General features: G+C 46.1%; 1 protein-coding gene across 1 annotated transcript in view; it reads left to right on the plus strand.

The window, feature by feature from the left end:
- RTTN (rotatin) overlaps positions 1 to 20,624 on the plus strand; it is a 2,784,523-nt gene that overhangs the window by 236,758 nt on the left and 2,527,141 nt on the right. Inside the window, exon 7 of the mRNA XM_069620779.1 lies at positions 9,143 to 9,257. Within this exon, the coding sequence (XP_069476880.1) occupies positions 9,143 to 9,257 (115 nt within the window). The remainder of the gene's footprint in view (positions 1 to 9,142; positions 9,258 to 20,624) is intronic.

Here is a 20,624-nt window from a genome sequence, read left to right on the forward strand (position 1 = left end):
AGTGTTTTTAAATTCCTAGGCCCAGCACACCCTATTTTACAATAGAGTGCTGGAGGGGTTACTTAGTATCCCCTGTGTCTAGATACTCATGTAGCAGTCAAATGCTACCCTTTCCTCTAAGAATAGCTGGTGGCAGTGGTTTTACAACGAACTACCATGATTTTTCCTGACCGCGAACTATTCGTAGCTCAGGTAGCGTTAAATTACAGGAGCCATGTTTTTCAAGATGGCGTCTGAGCCCCCTTTGTTTAAACATGTCCTGGTCTTCTTTTTTTGCCATTTCTTTTTGGAAAGGTCCTTTTAGAGTTTCTCTGCGTGCCAAACTAGGTTTGGCCCCTTTGTTCATTCGCCTTTGGCGGGCTTCAGGAGTTAAGACCGCCTCTGGCGCCCGAGTGTCTGGGATGGGCAGGAAGCGAGGGAGGTACCCGAAACTCCATGTGCTTAGTCTCCTAGGACACCCAAATGCACTCTGGCGTCTTTGGCTGTCTGACTGTCTGGGAAGGACAGCCATCCTGCTGGGTGAGTGACAGCTAGGCTGGAATGAATGGGAGGGAACCGAATGAAAGGCGAGTCTCTCTTGGCTTGGAAGGCAGGGTCGACCATTGGACGAAGGAAACTAAGAAGATCTTGAAGAGGACGCCTGCTGCACCTCCTGGACCGTCGGTTTGCCCGGTGAAGTCCTGCTGCAGTGCCTACTTGCCATTTTCTAATCGACCGAGAAGCTCCTACAAGGACGACTTCTCCCTTTGAGTTGGTGGGACCAATCAACTCAACAGTAAGCCACCTGGATACTCACCTCAGAGCTGGTTGAATTTCCTCAGAGTTGCTGCAGTAAACCATAGAACCAGGGAGGGAGACACCAGTTTGATTCTGGTGGCTTTAAGTCAAGCACACAGTTTTGCTAGTTGCGAGCTGCGACTGTCCGAGTGCAGTGCAGGAGTCCCCCGATGTCCTCCCTCTTGTCCCCACGACTGAGCCCCCGGTACAGCGAGATCTGCAGGAACAGAAGTCATCAGCTGCCTCTTTTTCTTCATTTGTAAGGTACTGTAAAATCAGACTGAGAGTACTTGCCTCTGGAGGTGAAAGTGCTTGAAACATTCCCAACTCACAGGCCTAATCAGCTTGTGACCCAACATATGATTCTTCTTTTTTTTTTTAAACAATTTTATTGCATTTTCAACAAACAATACCAATACAAACCAAATACGCAATGCAAATATCAATAGTACAATTTTCTCATTGTTCATTACACAGTTTTGGACACTGCTCCCTTTGTCCCACCCCCCCTACGAGCCTGTTAATCCTATTCACTCTGTATCCACACCGCATGGCGGGGTTTGATTTTCAGTGGATTCTGTCAGATCTGGTATCGTTCCAAACAGTTCCGCTACCAACAATTTCCATACCATCAGGGTTCCCACCTCTTCTTCTCCGCCTATGTTACTTGCCTCCTGCCATACCTTAGTCTCCACCTCTGCCCAATTCTGCAACTCATTCCACCACATCTCCACCCGTGGCCTATGACAAGCCTTCCATCCCATGGCAATCCTCCTTTTTGCGAGCACATATGCTAAATCCTTCAGTTTGTTAACATGCTTCAGTTTCTGCGACCTGGGGAACCCCCCCAGTAAGCAGGCCCAAGCTGAGTCTATGACAATAGTGACCCCTTTTTCCGCTAGTTTCCCCGCTACTTCGCTCCAGAAGCGCTCAATCACCGGACAGGACCAGAACATATGTACCATATCAGCCTGTTCTTCGTCACATTTGGGACATGCTTGTCTACCGGCATTTTCAAACCTTGATATCTTCAGGGGTGTCATGTAAGCCTATGCGTAATATATAATTGTATCTGTTTCAACATAGCGTTTCTTGCCACCTTTTTATGGTACCTCCGGGCACGTTCCCACCTCCCGTCCTCTATCTGGGCTCCCACCTCAGCTTCCCAGTCTAGTCTCAGTTGCGTTAGTTCTTTCCTAACCTTGGACGTCATCATTTCGTACAATCTAGAAATCTCATGCCCTCCCTCCGTTATGTCATATATCATGTCTACAGTAACATCTGGCTCTTCTTCGAGTATCGTTTCAGGCCAAGTTTTCTTGATTTCCCGCACCAATCTATGGTATGTAATGTACTGACCCACGTGTAACCCTACTTCCTCACCTAGCTCTTCAAAATTTATGATGGTCCCCTCCCGCCAGACATCTCCCATAGTTACCAACCCCACCGATTCCCAGTGGTTCCTAATTGTCATTCGTAGCTGCACATCTCCTCCAGCCAGCGCAACCAGCGATGTCTGTGGGGAGCATGGGACTGGGTTTTCCATCATCCGGCATGCTCGGCGCCCGATCCTCCACCCAAGCATCATCATCTCGGGGCACGATTTCATTTCAGTCTTGGGCAACCAAATCATCTCTTTTAAATATAATGGGGCACAATCTGCCCTAAACAATCTGGATTCAGGGGTCGCGTCGTCCGAGAGCCATTTAGCGATGTATTGCAGTTGGCTCGCTATGTAGTAGACCTCATAGTTAGGGAGCCTTATCCCTCCTTTCCGTAAAAGTTCTGCAACTTCCATAGTGCCTCCCTATTCCTGGTGCCCTGCCACAGGAAATCCCTGCACATGCCGTTCAGCCTGGTGAAAAACTTCCTAGATATGAGGTATGGAATGTTCCCAAAATAATGCAGAAGCCTGGGTAAGACCACCATCTTGAGCATTGCACTTCGCCCCATCATCGCTAAAGGCAGCTTCCCCCAAAATTTCATACTCTTTTCAATTTTCCCTATGGCTACCTCAGTGTTATTCCTATGTTCTTTTTCAACCGTATGTTACACATCTATCCCAAGGTACCGAAAAGTACCAACAGCCCAAGGAGCTTGCAGCACCGGCAACTGCCCGATAGGGATCCCCTTATAGCTGCCTAGCGGGAAATTGTTATTTACTTCCTCATTAGCTTGAGTCCACCCCACATGCCGTGTCTTTCTGTGGTGGCTTCCATTTTGTGACTCTGCAACCTCCCCGGGGTCATATGCTGGTCTACAACCACCACGCGTGCTCCCAGCTCACAATGCTGTGCACTCTTTTATCCTTAAGAGTGCAAGATCACCACTATCTATGTCAGCCCAGCAGTATCAAAGTGTCCTCCAGTGGCCGTTGTTGCTAAAAGCACAATTACATGTTCCGGCTGCCGAAAATTATTTATGAGCAGCCGCTTGCTGCATCAATTGCACCTTTCGCTTAAGCGCAATGCTCTGCTTCCAGTTCGGTGCACACAAGATATTATTGTTGCCTCACACGCCCACAACAATGTTTCAAAGAGTTCGGGCGCGCGGCGCTTACTGTTTCCACAACAAAGGCTTCAGGTTGCTGCTCCAGCTGATCTTTGTTACACTCGGGGGCCTTGCTCGCGCTTTGGTGTTCAGTAATGTCACCGCTCCCGGGCTTGCCGCACCCTGCTGCTCACCTCGACCGGATGCTGTAACAAACGGTTGCTTTGCCGGGTGCCCCGTTCGAAGCGAGCTCCCCAGTCACTGTGCGCCGGCCCTCACTCAAGCTGCTGAAGCCATCAATCTGCTTCTCTAAGGCTTGCTACACAATGTAGCACCTCGCCGAATGTTCTTCCAAGTATCAGATGATCCGCCGGGTACCACATAAAATGCTGGCTTTACGAGCGCTGTTGTCAGTGGCCGCTCGTGCTACTGTATCTGTTGGGCCTCCTCTACCAGGCTCACCTCACATTGCAGCACGTCGCTTGTTGTTATTTTGCGGATTAAGTGTTCCGCTCAGCTCCCCGTCCGAAGCGAGCGCTTCGTTCACAGCTGACAGCCTGGCTCAGTGATTCCGGCGATCGGGTGACCCGATGCCTTTGTTAGCCGCCATTTTGTGGGACTTTGTGTTCCCCATGGCAAACGCAGAAAAGCTCATATCTCGGGCATTCTTGCCACAAATTACTATTTCTTTGCTGTGTGGCAGGGAACACATTCCAACACCTCCGCTCATGTTTCCAGGAACTTTCCAGTCCGTATAAGTGCTTCAATACGGATCGTCGTCGGATCAATAGGAGCAGCCACTCCGGAGCACGTCCTACTCAATGGCTGGCTGGCCACGCCCCTCAACATATGATTCTTATTGCTACAAACTACTTCTAAGAACTTCTCCAGTCCCCATCTTTCCTTAAGTATTATGGAGGTTACAGAGGTTCGGTTCCCACATGATCCTCATTGCTCTGGATTGGGCCAGGAGATTGTGGTACCCGGACCTTCTAGAAATGTCCATCTGCCTTCCACGTCGTCTTCCCTACCGAGAGGATCTGCTCTTGCGCGAGGGGCGAGGTGAGGGGGGGGGGGGGTCAGGTTCTCCATCCAGAGGTCAGAACTCTCAACCTTCACACTTGGTATCTGAAAGGTTGAAATATAAGGATTGGGACCTCCCGGATGATGTGATGGAGGTGTTGCTTTCTGCCAGGAGGCCAGCAGCAAAATCCCTGTACCATTGCCGTTGGTGTAAGTTTTGCGACTGGTGCAGAGGACAAAATGTTGGTCCTTTTCAGTGTTCCATTCCTATGGTTTTGTCTTTCTTACTTTCTTTGGCTCACAGGGGCCTTCAAGTGGGTACCATTAAAGGTTACCCGGCAGCACTGTCTATTTAAGCGCTCGTCTGAATAATGCTCTTACTTTCCTTTTGATTTCTCAATTTGATTCCTTTGATTTCTCAATTTCTTAAAGGACTGACTAATGTGTTCCCGCCTTCCCCTTTCCAGGTGCCGGTTTGGGATTTTAATTTGGTTTTGGGTTCTCCGTTTGAACCTCTGCACTCTTGTCCCTTGAGATTATTGTCCTTCAAGACAGTGTTCTTGGTTGTGGTTACTTCCGCTCGCAGAGTGAGTGAATTGCAGTCACTTTCCTCTAAGCCGCCCTTTACTGTGTTCCACAAGGACAGAGTTATACTAGGGGTACATCTGTCCTTTCTACCGAAGGTAGTATCTGAATTTAATTTGAGCCAGAAAGCGGTTCTTCCTTCTTTCTATCCTCCTCCTAATCCTGGTAAGGAAGACGAGCGACTGCATAGGTTGGATTCTAGGAGAGCTCTGAGCTTTTATATTTCTAGGATGTCCAGGGTCAGAGTGGACGATCAACTCTTTGTGGGAAATGCTGGACACCGATTGGGCCAGGCTTTTACCAAACAGACCCTGTCCAGGTGGATTATCTTCACCATTACTGAGTGTTACCGATTTGCGGGTAAGGACCCTCCTGAAGGTTTGAGAGCTCATTCCACTAGGGGCGTGTCTACTTCCACAGCCCTCCAATGGGGAGTTCCTATTTGGAATATTTGTGATGCAGCCACATGGGCTTCTATCCACCCCTTTGTTAAACATTACTCCCTGGATACGATCCATGGTCAGGATATGGCCTTTAGTAAGGCGGTTCTTTATTCCGCCATCTGATTGAGTACTCTAAATTCTTTTCCCTCCTCCATTTTCTGGTACTGCTTTGGGAGGCTGTCAAAGATGTGGAATACGTTGGAGGACATTATCCATTCGAAGAACAAGTTACTAACTGGTAACTTTCTTTCGACTGGATGTTCCTCCAACGTATTCCACATCGCCCTCCCAGCCTGCCCCGCTGGAGAATTTCCTATGCGATTGCAGTTTACGTTTCCGCAAGGCTATGCCATCCTGCTCAACCGTCTCAGTGATAACCTGGGTATCACTGGTCAGGCTCTGGCGTGGCTGACCTCTTTCCTTTGCAATCGACCCTCCCAGGTCCAACTTGGGTCCTTCCTCTCTGACATCTTTTTCTCCACCTGTGGCGTTCCCCAGGGATCTAATCTCTCTCCCTGGCTGTTCAACCAGTATCTGGCACTCCTTGCCCACCGCATCGCCGCCCTCTGCCCCAACTTTCAGTGCTATGCGGACGATACCCAGCTCATTTTCAGGCTACCCTCGGCCTCCTCCTCCTCTCCCTCCCTCATCTCTGACTGTCTGTCTGCTATCCAGGAATGGTGTGCTGCCAATGACCTCTGCCTTAATGCTAGTAAGACTGAGATCCTACTCATCGGCACACCCACTCCCTCCTTCCCTGCAGCTCTCTGGCCGGCCTCACTTGGCCCTCTTCCTGCTCCTACCTGCAAGGCAAAAAACCTCGGGGTCATCTTCGACTCCACACTCTCCATCTCTCCTCATATATCTGACGTCTCTAAGAAGTCACATTACCAGCTGCACCTCCTCAGAGGTTTCTTCCCTTCCTCTCCTTCCCCCAGAAGCTCACTGTCTCCCGAGCCCTGGTTCTCTCAAAGCTGGACTACTGTAACAGCCTCTATCTTAATCTGCCTGCCTCCACTCTCCGCCCTCTGCAACTCATCCAGAACAGAACTGCGAGACTTGTCCTTGGCCTCAAGCCCAGGGACCGTATCTCTCCAGGACTGAAATCTCTACACTGGCTCCCAGTGGCTGCGAGGATTAAGTTCAAAACCCTCTGCATTGTCCACAAGGCCTTCTGGGGCCTGGGGCCTAAATACCTTCAACTCTCTCTTCCTAAATATCTTCCTTCCCGAGCCCTACGCTCATCCGTCTCCAACTCCCTCAGGGTCAGCCGCTTCTCGAAGCAACGAGCTGGGGGTAGATCTCTCTCCGCGGCAGGGGCCTCCCTGTGGAACAGCCTTCCTGCCTCCCTGAAACTTGAGGAGAACCATCTCCGGTTCCGGAAGCACCTCAAAACCTTCCTCTTCACTTCTGCTTTCTCTCTCCCTTGCTAAATTCTTCACCTAAACTGCACTGATTCTGCAACTGGGCCACTCTCACCGACCTCGGTCCTGGGCCCAGTCACTCTTCACTTGCACTGCCTCCCTGGCAACCCCTGCACTGCGGGACTGTCTCTGTATCCCTACAGCCCCCCCCCCCAGCACTTGTCTGCACTTACCTTGCACTTGCCACCAGCTGGCCCTATTTATTTATTATTTTATTTCTATTCTACTTATTTGTACTGCACTCCCCCCCCTCCCCCTTGCACTTTTTCCCTTCCCCCTACCCCTGCACTTGCGCGGTCTGCATGACACCTGGCCTAGTAGGATCGTTGTCTGTCTTCCCCTTGTTCCCCCCTCCCTGCCTCGTCGCGCCTTGAAACACTTGTGTATAGGCGCGTTACAAATGGCATATCATATCATATCAAGGCTATGTGCAGTCAAACAGGCATTGGATCGGTGCCACACGTTCTGGGGGAAAAACATAAACTAAGGCTACGGCGCCGTACGTCCTATTTATAACATCCGGTGACGTCGCCTTCGAGGGACATCGACCCGATGTCATCGACGCAGGACGCCCTCTGCCGAAAAAGTTTCTGAAGTGCACAGCTGTGGACATTACATGTCAAAGATGTGGAATACGCTGGAGGAACATCCAGTCTAAAGAATGTTACCAGTTGGTAAGTAAGCAAAACAAAAGAATGAAGAGACAGGATTCTGCGCCCAATAGTATCAGTACGTGTTTTATTGGATTGCCCTTTAGATAACGCATGTTTCGGCCTTCATTGGCCTTTCTCAAATCAGGGCTATAATGTTATTACAGTTTCACCAGTGTAGGGTTAGTTGGTCAATTCTTAGCCTTAATGCTCGCACTTTCGAATTATGGGTACAATCCCATGCTCATTTTTTGGTGCTCCGGTCATCTGTGTTGGCTGCTTACTGTGAGGACACTGAACTGCGACCCTAATTAAATATTAAATCTCAGGGAAGGTGAGGGTCTCCTACTCCCCTTGACCTGGTTGAACATATTCTACCTAAATAGACTAGTACCACCGCCAAGATTGGACTCTAAAGTCGCCATACAGACCAGCTGTATCCCCAGGCCTGACATAGTGTATACAGTTGGTAAGTAACTTGTTCTTTTACTGTTTGATCAACGGTATTGGATGTTAATTGTAGCTTTCCTTAGGGTTCTGCAAATATTTTTGCATGCCTCACAGCCTTAAATTACTGCGTTAGGTGGGGTAGGTAAAGACCTTCACCCCTTTAAATATTTACTCACATGGAGCAAGCTATTTCAGTACACTTTTTTTACATTTAAAACTTTGTTTTGTTAGCAAATTCCACGAAAAGCATTGAGTTGCCTGAGGTAAGTAAGGTACAGATGGTGTAAGATTCTGATTCGAAGTGATCCGACCGCGGCTGATTTTGCTGCGGCTGAAAAGTTTGCATGAGAAAGGTGAGAACTACCAAAGGTTTGCACCTTTCTCATGCGAACGCGCTTGCATACTACGGGTGCTGCAGGGGTTTCCCCCGCAACCCCTGCTCACTATACCGCACAGTATAGTGAGCGGGGTGTTGCGGGGGGACAACCCTGCAGCCCCTGCAGTCTTTTTTTTAAAAAGAAAATGTGTTTTACTTAACTGCCAGGCTACCACCAAAGGTTCGAACTTTTGGTGGTAGCCTTTTTCGGTCCGATCGTACAATACCTAAGATTCTACCTGAAAGGAGATAACGGATCTGTGAATGCCCAGTAGCATGAGATAAAGCCTTGATGTATCATTCCTGCTCACAATGGGTGTAAAATATCTGCTAACTCTACCAATTTGTGTGCCTGAAATTCTAAGATGGTTGATTAACATGCAAACTAATTTCCTCTCAGAATCTGGGAGATCATAATTTAGAGGAACCGGAATTAAACAGTAAAAACCAGTTTAAACAGTCAAAACTTACCTAGAACACTGTTGAAAAGCAGAAAGGTAAGGGGACAAATTGTTTCTATGTCTTGAAGATGAGCAGGGGCGAAGGGGACAGAGTTTGGCAAAGGGAGTAGAGTAAATGTGGAGGGGTGCTTGCACTTCGTTGGGCCTATGGCATCAAAGCATAAATACACCACTGCTTATAGCCCACAGAGCATAACGGCAAGTTGTATGTTGAGACTCGAAATCAAACACACTGTTCCAGGCTTTTCCAGCACCCAGTACAAAATGATAAATTGTGAACCCATAACGTTACTACAGTATTTGGTGCCTAAAACAATGTTACCAGCGTGTAACTTGTCCTTCAACTTGCTATTCCATGAACTTCTCGCCACAACAGAAGAATTTGCGTATGTTGACCCAAATTGTTCTAAGTTTCATGCTCCCGAGCAAATATTCTAAACATGCCTCACTTGCTTTTATTCAGTTCCATAAGAAGTAATAATCCTCGTTTGATCTGGAACACCTGCGAGCTACTTCAGGATGTCATCATGCAAGATTTTCCAGCTGAAATCTTTCTACAGAGGCCAAAGATTGTTCAGGTAATAACTATAGACAACATATTGTACTACTGTTCATACATTAGGCAATCTAGCAACATTGTGACAATGTATGTAGAAATACTAAACTTAGTCTGTGTCCTGCTTTACTGCTTGAATATTGTCTTCATATTCTAACATGTTGAATTCCTTGTTTCGTCACTAATTTCTCAGGGCACACTCTTGTGTGCTCTTGAGTGTTCTTGTAAAAAAAGTAAATGCTACAAGAATAACACTACAGTAGATCAAATGTTTTAAAACCTTTATCAGTTTGGTGTGCTCTCGACAGTTCAAATTAGTTTCAGTCTGGTTTACTGGCCAGAGAAGAAACGGTATACCAGTTTTGGTCCTGAAAGTCTCAACCACTGTTCAGCTTAATTGTTGTATTTTTCAAAGTTGAAATAATATACCACTGGTGGATATTTCTGTAACTGTGTATGTTAAATTTTCATTTATACAACATTTGTAAGATGAAAGCTACACAATCCGTACAACGCATAAAGTGATAAGTAGGTACAATGAGGATCAGTTAAAATGTATGAAGGTTGAAAATGCCAATGTTGAGGTTTTGGGTTGTTATTGAAATGTAATGTTATTGTAAAATGTGAACAGCCTCACTGAAATCTGTATCCACCATTTTGTTTGATGTGTAATGTGTGAACGTGTATATGGTGTTTTGTACTTTGGAAACTGATGTGGAATGCATTTGTATTTCAAATGCGAATGTTGCTTGGCGTAAAAATGGTATGAAGGTGGTAGTTAGGGTATGTGTTGTGAGCTGGTTATTTTGGTTTGGATGTATGTTGTGTGCCTAAATTTAAGGTGCCTTTTATTCTTATGTAAGTGGTATTGTTTTTGTTATGTTTTCATGTTTAAACCTTTCGCGAATAATCATTTATCATATAATAAATTAATACATATTAGATTAAATGTAGACGGAAATGAATACAGCATTACAAACTAAAACAAACAATTCTTTAACAAGATAAACATTATTCTGCCCTCAAACTGACCAATACACTGGCTGAATTTCTGTTGTCCTATAAATTGACCTATGCACCCCTAAACCTTTCAAATGACAAGGGAGCTACAGGTACCAACTTATCCACATGTAGTAAATCTAACATTCAAGATCATAAAGTAACAACATACCAAGTATAGACATTAAGACCTTAAAAAACCTTTCTAACAAAATCAACAACATGTGTACTAAAAGGAAAAAAAGAAATAAATGGCTTGTCAGATAACGTCACATTCTATGAACATCTGAATAAGATCATATCTCCCCATAATGCACTGCAAATAATGGAAATATGGCATAACAGGATCTGTTCACTTTAAGGATCCAAGACAAAATCATATGCCCTAAACCACAGATCAACCAGTTTCCTCACCCAGTGGAGTAAAAACCTTGTTGAGGAAGGTAAGGGATAGTTGCCTACCACTCATAAGTCTCATTCAGAGTGAGACTAATATCACTCCAGAGCTAGTGGATACATCACATTGTCTTAGTCTGCCATCAGACAAGACAATGTATTACTAAGTGCCTCCGTAATTCCTCATGCTTCATCTTGCATAGCCAACACAAATCATGGGGTATATTCCTTTGTTGACCTGCTACTTCTAATCTATGTAGGAGATTGAATCTAAATCTTAAATGGCAGGGCATGGGAACGTTTTCATCTAGGCCATGGGTAAAGTCAATGGAGGAGGATATTTAACATATTCTTTGTATAACTTTGGCTGGATTTATAGTATTCCAATTCTATATAATGTCTAACTCCTTAATTTTCTTCTTTGTTATTCTGGGCTATTTCCTTGCTATGCTCAGCTCTATATTGGCCTATTTGAGATAACATTTGCAGCTTGCCATAAACGCTGGCAAGATCTTTTCACTTCCTTGATGGGCTATATTTCTCAGGATTGAAAATACATTGTTCCCCTTTAACTCATGTAACTTAAAGTAGAGGTTCAACTTGGTCCATTTTATCAAAGAAGCCCAGGAGCCAAGGCCCAACTCTGATCTAATTGCTTAAACCAGGAGTGACACTGGGATTCTTAAAACTGATAACCTAATCTTCCACTCTAGAGTCGTCAACCATTTCCAATTACTAGAATAGATTAACTCCAGACCGAATAGTAGAAGTTACTTTTATCTTTTAGAAATCAATAAAAGTTTGCAGAGAGTAACAACCATATTTCCCAAATAAACATTTCATTTGGGCTATAAAAGTACTTCCTTTTTTACTTAAAATGTGACAATAAAATGAGTATAATTTCTATTACAAATTAGAAAATCTAGATACATAAAATGGTTTACTTCCTCAATACTTACATTATTAATATACCATTTAAAATTCTCATACTTCTTGCTCAGTTTAAGATGGATGATTTTAGTTATCATAGGATTTATTTCTAAATTATCATTTGCGAACGTCCTGAAGTAAATACTACTTTGTAAGCCTATTGGTGTGGTATCTAACAAAATTACATAATCAGCATAGGCTAACCTGCCTATACACAGCGTACCTACTCTTAGGGAAAATAGGGTTGCCTTTGGTATTACATTTCGAAGGGATTGTGTCCTCCGACGTATTCCTTATCTTAGATATCTCTTTCCAGCTTTGCTGGCCTCGGAATTTTTTTTTTCTCTAGAGGGTGCTGCGTGTCGACGTCCGCCGAGTCGATGTCCCTCGACAGCCGCCGTATCAACGTCATCCTGCCTATGAAGGCCACGCGCAGCGTCCGTTGTTCAGTTCCGTTTTTCCGCGCTTACTCAGTGCCTCGGACTATCGTTGCTCAGTTTCGTAGAGAATTAATCCAATTTCCTCGAGATATTCAATCCATACTCGATGGCTTCCTCGTCGGAACTGACGACCCCTCGGGCCGGCTTTAAAAAATGCAGAGACTGTGGAAAAAAGATGTCGCTGACTGACCCTCACAGAGTTTGCCTGTGGTGTTTGGGAGCTGAACACCATTGTTCGGAGTGCGAGGACTGTATGTCCATGACAGCTAAGGCCCTGAAGGAGCATAGGGGGAAGCTGGAAAAAGGTAAGACTTCTAAAGCTTCTTCTTCCTCGACTAAGTCGAGACATTCGTCTCCTCGTCACCATTCGCGCTCCAGGTCTTGAAGCGGGTCCCATCACTCCTCGAGATCAAAGCACTCGAAGAGGAAACGTCGAAGATCCCCTTCTTCGTCCTCCTCTTCCTCTGTTTCACCTAAGAGAATCCCTTGCCCCACGAAACATAGTTCCCGGGCTGAATGGGAGGAATTCCGAAAAAATATGATGAGCGTCTTCGAGAAAGCGGCCTCAACCACCTCGAAGACTGCCGAGAGCGATGCTCTGGTCGAAAGACCCGAAGGTCCAAAACTCCGCGAGTCGCAGTACCCGGCGAAGGAAGCTTCTCGAGCGCGTCACGAACCCTCGAGTAAAGCAAAGACCTCGAATCCTTCTTCGAAGGTTCCGTCGACGCCGTCGACGAAGGTTCCGTTGACGCCGAGGTCGGTGTCTTCGACGCCGTTGTCGAAGGGACCTTCGACACACGGGTCTGTTGACTCGACGCCATCCTCAACACTGGCGTCGACGCCAAGGAAAGTCACGGTTGCGGCGCACCCAGTGGCTATTCCCAGGTCTTCGATGATGATGTCGTCGAGATTGTCGACATCCTCAAGCAGAATTCCAATTCTATCGAGGACCTCAAGGCCTCCGCCTTTGTTTTCGACGCCACGTTCAAAGCCTTCAACGTCGGCGTCAACGACATCGACGTTTTCGAGGCCGATTACAAGTTTAGCACCCTCTGCCTTCGAGATGGGTTTCACACCCTTTCTGAGTTCAGACCAATTGAGAACAATGTCCTCAATTATGGAAGAGGGAGAACTATCTGACCAAGAAGAGACATTTGAGTTGCAGGGATCTTCTACCCCAGTTCAAGAGGAGTTATCCTCAGAGGAACGCAGATTAAAGGAACTCCATGATTCCTTACATGAGGCAAGTGGTTTAGACACTTCCCCAGAGGTGGAGTTCGCTAGGCCAGACCCGGGGGAGCATGCTGAAACCCCTTATAGAGCCTTAATGGCCAGGATCACAGAGTTTATGGGGTGGTCAACACCTTCACAGGCTTTCCAACAGGATGACCTCATGGATATTCTTGATCAAGGTCCACAGGAGGATCCTCTAGTACCTTTTCATAAAGCTCTCAAAAGGAAAATCATGACGAACTGGGAAACCCCAGATGTCGTCCCGGCAGTAAATAAAAAACTGTCTACTAAATACAGGGTATCTTCTGCAGACCCGGAGTTTTTGTCCAAACACCCATCCCCAGAAAGTCTGGTGGTACAGGCAGCATCTTCTACTGACATCAAGACTGCTTACCCTACCGTCCCACAGGACAGGGACGATAAAAAATATGATGTTATGGCTAAGAAAGTCTTTTTGGCACGTAGCATGGCGTTAAAATCTATTAATGCTACTTGCACCCTTGCTAGATTTAGCCATACACTTTTGGAGTGTGCTTCCACAGCGGCTGACTGCATCCCGGAGGGAGAAGAAAGGGAGGCGTTCCTAAATATCATAAAGGACGGTAAAGACGCTATGTGCGAATCCCTCCAGACGGGCATTGATTCGGCTGACAGTATCAGCAGAGCAATGGCAGCAAGTACAACAACCAGGAGATTTGCTTGGTTGAGAAAGTCTGGTTTTGCCCCAGATGTGCAAGCCAGGCTCTTGAACATGCCATTTGATGGCTCTTCTTTGTTTGGGAAAAAGGCGGATGACAGTTTAGAAAAACTGCAAACATCAAAGGCAGCAGCAAAATCCCTAGGCGCTGCAATTTGTCAGACACCTTTTCGTCCCACAGGAACCTCTGCGAGAGGCAAGTCCTTTCGCTTCTACTCCGCATTCGGAAGAGGTAGAGGACGACCGGCTCAAAGGGGACAAAGAAGAACTACCCGAGGTGGACGGGGTAGATATTCAAAAGCTGCAGCAACAGCAGGTGCCTCTTTACCATCGGCATCTGCATCAGCCGCCCCAAAACCACTCTGAGGACTTCCCTCACAAGACACCTGTAGGAGGCAGGTTAACTCAACATCTGGCGGAATGGCAGGCTATCCCGTCAGATGCTTGGGCATTGGAGACAGTTGCACAAGGTTACTGCCTGCCTCTCCTACGCATAGCTCAGTCATCCACCGGGGATCAGCTCTCAAAAAGCTCCAGATCCGCTCCTCTTGCAGGAAATTGTAGACCTGCTAGAGAAAGGTGCCATAGAACCGGTACCTGTAGCGCAGAGGAACAAGGGCTGGTACTCCCTTTACTTTCTCATTCCAAAGAAAGACGGAGGACTGAGACCCATTTTGGACTTGCGAGAATTGAACAAATTCCTCAGGAAAGACAAATTCAAGATGGTAACTCTTTCTCAGATCCTTCAGGCCCTTCAGTTCCAGGACTGGTTGGTATCTCTGGACCTTCAGGACGCTTATTTCCATGTGCCAATCCATCTCAAACACAAGAAATACCTGAGGTTCGCAATTGGCAACTCTCATTATCAATTTCGAGTGCTGCCATTTGGGCTGACCTCTGCCCCGAGGGTCTTCACCAAGTTAATGTCAGTAGTGGCTGCAAGTCTAAGGAGGGAAGGGATTCACGTCTACCCCTACCTGGACGATTGGTTGATCAGAGCTGTATCTTCGGAACAAGCTCAGATCCAGCTAGATCATGTTTACCACTCCCTTCACAGACTGGGCTTCTCCCTCAATTTAAAGAAGTCACAAATGATACCATCGCAGAGACTCCAGTTCATCGGAGCGATCCTGGACACTTCCCTGGGAAAAGCCTCACCACCAGAGGTGAGGGCTCAAGATATCTACAGATGGTTACCAAGTTTCAAAATGCCCAACGTCTCCCAGCCTTTGACTTTTTTGAGGTTGCTAGGCCTCATGGCATCCTGCATTTTCCTAGTGCCAGAGGCTCGCCTGAGAATGAGATCCCTCCAGTGGGCACTGAGAACTCAGTGGTCACAATTCTCAGGGAGAATGACAGATCTTCTTCAGGTTCCCGACAGGGTGGCTCGAGACCTTCAGTGGTGGGCCTGTCAGGAGAACATTCTGAAAGGAGAGCAGTTTTGGCAACCCTGGCCGGAGATAACAGTAGTCACGGATGCCTCACTCACGGGGTGGGGAGCCCACGCCAACGACTTGACCATCAGCGGTCGTTGGTCTCCATCGGAATCCAGACTACATATCAACCTGTTAGAGCTGAGGGCCATCAGACTTGCGCTGAAGGCTTTTCTGGCATCTGTACAAGGAAAGAATGTCCTGATAATGACGGACAACACAGTGGCCATGCATTACCTCAACAAAAGAGGAGGCGTAGGATCACTACCTCTGTGCAGAGAGGCGATGCAGCTCTGGTTTTGGGCAATCCAAGAAGGAATCTCTCTATCGGCAGTTCACCTAGCCTGCGATAAGAACTTGACAGCGGACGCTCTGAGCAGGCAGAGCACAGTCTCCCACGAGTGGGAACTAGCTCAGGAAGTCCTTCAAGAGATCTTCGCCCTTTGGGGAACCCTTCAGGTGGATCTGTTTGCCACCAGTGTCAATAGGAAGTGCAATCTGTTCTGTTCAAGGGAATTTTCCCCGAGAGGAGCTCTGGGAGACGCGTTCATAGTGGACGGGGAGTTTCCGCTTCTGTACGCGTTTCCACCGGTCCCTGTCATTCCTCAAATGATCAGGAGGTTGAGAAGATTCCGGAAAACCATGATCCTAATTCCCCCGGATTGGGCCTGGCGAACGTGGTACCCGAACCTTCTAGACTTGTCCATCTGCCCTCCAATTCGACTTCCACCCAGAGAGAATCTGCTCTCACAGAAGGGAGGTCAGGTTCTCCATCCAGACATCAAAACCCTCAACCTTCACGCTTGGCTTCTGAAAGGCTGAGGTACAAGGATTGGGACCTCCCTGATGATGATATGGAGGTGTTGCTTTCGGCAAGAAGGCCAGCAACAAAATCTTTATACCGCTGCCGTTGGAACAGATTTTGCAGCTGCTGTAGAGAAAAGAATATCGATCCCTTTTCATGTGGTACACCAATGGTTTTGTCCTTCCTACTTTATTTAGCGAATTCAGGCCTTCAAGTTGGCACCATCAAGGGCTATCTCGCAGCGCTATCCTCTTTAAGCGCACTGCGGAAGAACCATCCTATCTCAAGTTACCCTTGGTAATACAGTTTCTAAAGGGGTTAACTAACGTTTATCCCCCAAGACCATTCCAGGTTCCCCTATGGGATTTAAACTTAGTCCTAACTTTCCTGATGGGCACACCTTTCGAACCACTCCACTCTTGTTCGTTAAGATTTCTTACCCTTAAGACTGTTTTATTAGTAGCACTTACATCTGCTAGAAGGGTGAGCGAGTTACACGCTCTTTCTTGTAAACCCCCTCATACAACCTTTCACAAAGACAGTCGTTCTGCAAGTGAAGCCTAATTTCCTCCCAAAGGTGGTTTCTGAATTTCATATCAGACAGAAGATTACCCTTCCATCTTTCTATCCTCCTCCCGGTGAAAGAGGAAGAGAGGTTACACAGGCTGGACCCAAGAAGGGCTTTAAGTTTTTACATTAGTAGACTGGCTAGGATAAGACAAGCAGACCAGCTGTTTGTAGGCTACGCAGGTCACAAGCTGGGGTTACCGATAACTAAGCAGACCATTTCCAGATGGATCATTTTAGCCATTTTGGAATGTTATAAACTGGCAGGAAAAGAGCCCCCTCAAAATCTTAGAGCTCATTCGACCAGAGGTATCGCAGCTTCATCGGCCCTCAAAAGAGGATTGCCGGTTAGAGACATATGTGCGGCTGCCACATGGTCGTCCGTCCATACCTTTACACGGTTTTACAACTTGGATTCCTCCTCCAGTCAAGAGACTCGGTTTGGAAGGGCAGTATTGCACTCTATTCATCAATAAGAGGAAGCATGAAGTCCGTACTCCCACCTCCAATAACAGAATGCTGCTATGGGAGCCTATCTAAGATAAGGAATACGTCGGAGGACACAATCCCTTCGAAGAACAAGTTACTTCTTACCTTGTAATGTTCTTTCGATGGGATGTTCCTCCGACGTATTCCTTATCGACCCTCCCATCCATCCCCGCAGTACTACTTCCCTTGTTGTTGCAGCTTACGCTCCTTCATGGTGATTAGTCTAGTCCAGAAAGAATTATTGTGGGCTACAAAACGGAACTGAGCAACAGACGCTGCGCGCGGCCTTTATAGGCAGGATGACATCGACGTCGGTACGGCGGCTGTCGAGGGACATCGACTCGGTGGACGTCGACGCGCAGCGCCCTCTAGAGAAAAAATTTTCCGAGGCCAGCAAAACTGGAAAGAGATATCTAAGATAAGGAATACGTCGGAGGAACATCCCATCGAAAGAACGTTACAAGGTAAGAAGTAACTTGTTCATCTATCTGACATGTACAGATTGAAGAGGCAGAGGGCCAATACGCACCCTCAAACATGAACAGAAGCTAATGTCTTTAGATAAAGAGCCTTCCAAGTCAAGTCTAAATTTTAAAAGTTGTTTCTTTTTTAAACATAATTGGAATATTTAAACGAGCCAGTAGAATATTCCATGATGCTAATTTCCACCAGCGTTTAGTCCTGTCAACGCTGTCAATGGCTGCCAGCCTTTCCAGGTACGCAGAGTATAGGGCACTTTCTTCACTTCTTACTGCTTTATGTTGGCATAGATTGCACGTTCGACCATTCAGGGTTGTCCCTATATTCTTACAAAAACCTGTTTGGAAAACACTCAATCTTCCTGTACTATCAGCCCAGCTGGTCAGATCCTTCAATACAATGATGCTTTTATCAAGTTGCAAAATGGGTCTGTAATTGAGCGGGGAAGATCAGTCTCCTTTTTTATAAATCTGAACAATAACTGCTTTCTGCCCTGTTTCAGGGAAATGTTCCAGTTGATAACACCTGAGTGCAGAGAATAAGAATTCTTACCCACAACCTTCTATCAGTGTTTAGAATGACATTTGGTAGTTCATCTGGGCCAGCATTGTTTAGGCCACCTAGCACTCAACATCTGCTATGAAAATTCAGTGCCCAGGCATCCAAGCTGATTCAGAAGTACTGTTTTGTTGGTTGCAGGGCTGTTTTTCATTGTGATTATTTAGTACCACCCAGATACCTCTGTTTCCTGTTGCAGATCTAACTATCCCCTTTTAAATTGCCATTTGTTTCATACAGATTCCACTTTGCCATAAAATATGACCAGTAGATCCCTCTAACTTTATGGTGAGTGTTAAGGTGTACGTTCTTTGTTTTAGGTATAATGGTAGGTAAGTAATTTTGCATGGTCATTACTCGTATCCGGGCAGTTAAAATTAGTCACCTGCACAGACCGCATTAGCGGAACTGGCTTTCTCTATCCAAAGAGATGGAATACTATCAATCCATGTTCTTAATTGATCCTCACTGTGAACATTTGGATTACAGTACAAGTTAATAATTGGAATATTCTGATCTCTTGACACCCAAGTCACTTGCCAAAGCTACTACCAGCATTGATGTGGAATTGCATTTCCAAACAATTAATGTTGCTCCAAGATTAACTTTTGTGGCGATCAAAAGGCCCCCAGACAGTCTTCCCCAGTTCCCTTTTTTGCTTTTCTCAAACCAGTTTTAAAACAGTCTATAACCGGAGATTCAATCAGCCACTCCTTAGTAAAAAAATGATGTCATGATTGATTAACTGCTCTGATACATTATTGTTCATGCCACTATTGAAGCCCCTTGTGTTTCAACGTAATAGTCTCAAAATTAAGTACTTAGCAAACTGGGTGGTTGCTAGCTGATGCATGGACGGTGAGTGTAGCAATGACCAACCACTCTGTATTTCTTGCCTTGTGGGATTGCTGAAGAACTGCCTCTGCCCCACGTTATCAATTGAACAGTTGATTTGTAGTTTGTTAAAATGTGAATTTGAGGCCATGTTGTGGCAGCTTGCCACAGAGTTCCTGTTCTTTGTTGTACCTCGGCTATTCGGCTTCCCGGCTTCTCTTTACCGTTTAAAGCTGGAGTACAAAAGTCATAACCTCTTAGTAGAAGGGTCTAGTAAGCCCCCTTTACCAAAGAAATAACTTGATAGCAGTGCAGCGTTGATTTTATATAGACTCTTTGTGAAATTCAACCTGCTTAATATCTGCAGGTTTAGGCAGCTCGAGCCAGAATACTACAAAAATAGATAAGACTTGTTCTGTTCAGTGGAGTGATTTCATCATTTTTAAAGAAAGATTCTAAATTTAAGCACAAGGGGTCCCATCTTTCATCAGCTTGTTTAACATCCTGCCGACAAGGTACAATCTTGGCCTTAGCACTTATATTTCCCTCATTTTGATGTCACCTAAATCATTTATTGTAGCTTCCTTTGCCTTTATAATATGATTCTATTTAGAGCTTAATTCCAGCCTTCCTCCTGCTCCTTCCAGTCTCCTGTCCTCTGATAACCGGTCTGTGTTAAAGAATGCTCTGATATCTTAAAGCCGTTTCTTCTTCTTACTAGATTTTTTTCTTTAAAACCTCTATCAGATGAGGAGTCCATTCCTATCGGTAGTTCATGAGATGATGGAGAAAGCCTTTCTGTTTGGATCTTGGAATATTGTTTAGATTTTTAGACGTTTTCTTCTGTTGCTTATGAATGATCATGCTCTGTACACCATCAATTTTCTCCCTGCTTTTAACAAGATATGTGGAATCAGTTGATCTCGAGTTTGGGCACTTCGCGGAATAAGTGGTGTTATGCTGCTCAGTATAGAGAGTAGTCATGTCATGGACAGAATTCTACCCGGGGACTGCCAATAAGACAGCTGCACGTTATCTCTGGATAATGCACACAGCAGATGGCTGAACTGCATCTGGCTCAACACCTGAACCTCATGTGCATTGGTATTAAAGAACATGGGAGGAAGCGCAACAGACGAGCGCAGTGAGGGCAAGGGCTCAGCCGCCAAAGTCAAGCCCGTCTGTGCTCGTCCGTGCGCACTCCGTGCCATGGGCCTCTGTTTTGGTCAATAAACCTCCTATTGGATAGTCAACAGAGGAACTATTGGCACTAGCACTGCCTGGTTCATCTCTACCCATCCTAGCAGATCCAATAACTCCTGTCATAATTCATTCTAGTAAGTCTCTCACTGGCCTATTGATTAATGCCTGTTCTCTGATGAAACATACCACTGCCTGCGTGGGTTTATTTGCAGAATTAGCTCCTGACGTGTTCTGCGTCACAGAGACATGGCTGAACGATGCCTCTGGCCCGGCGTTGGTCCAGCTTCTTTCTGACTCCCATAAAATATTTTGTGTTGCTCGACCG

The sequence above is a fragment of the Ambystoma mexicanum genome, chromosome 5q (genome assembly GCF_040938575.1).
Source record: "Ambystoma mexicanum isolate Mex_15411 chromosome 5q, UKY_AmexF1_1, whole genome shotgun sequence".
NCBI lineage: Eukaryota > Metazoa > Chordata > Amphibia > Caudata > Ambystomatidae > Ambystoma > Ambystoma mexicanum.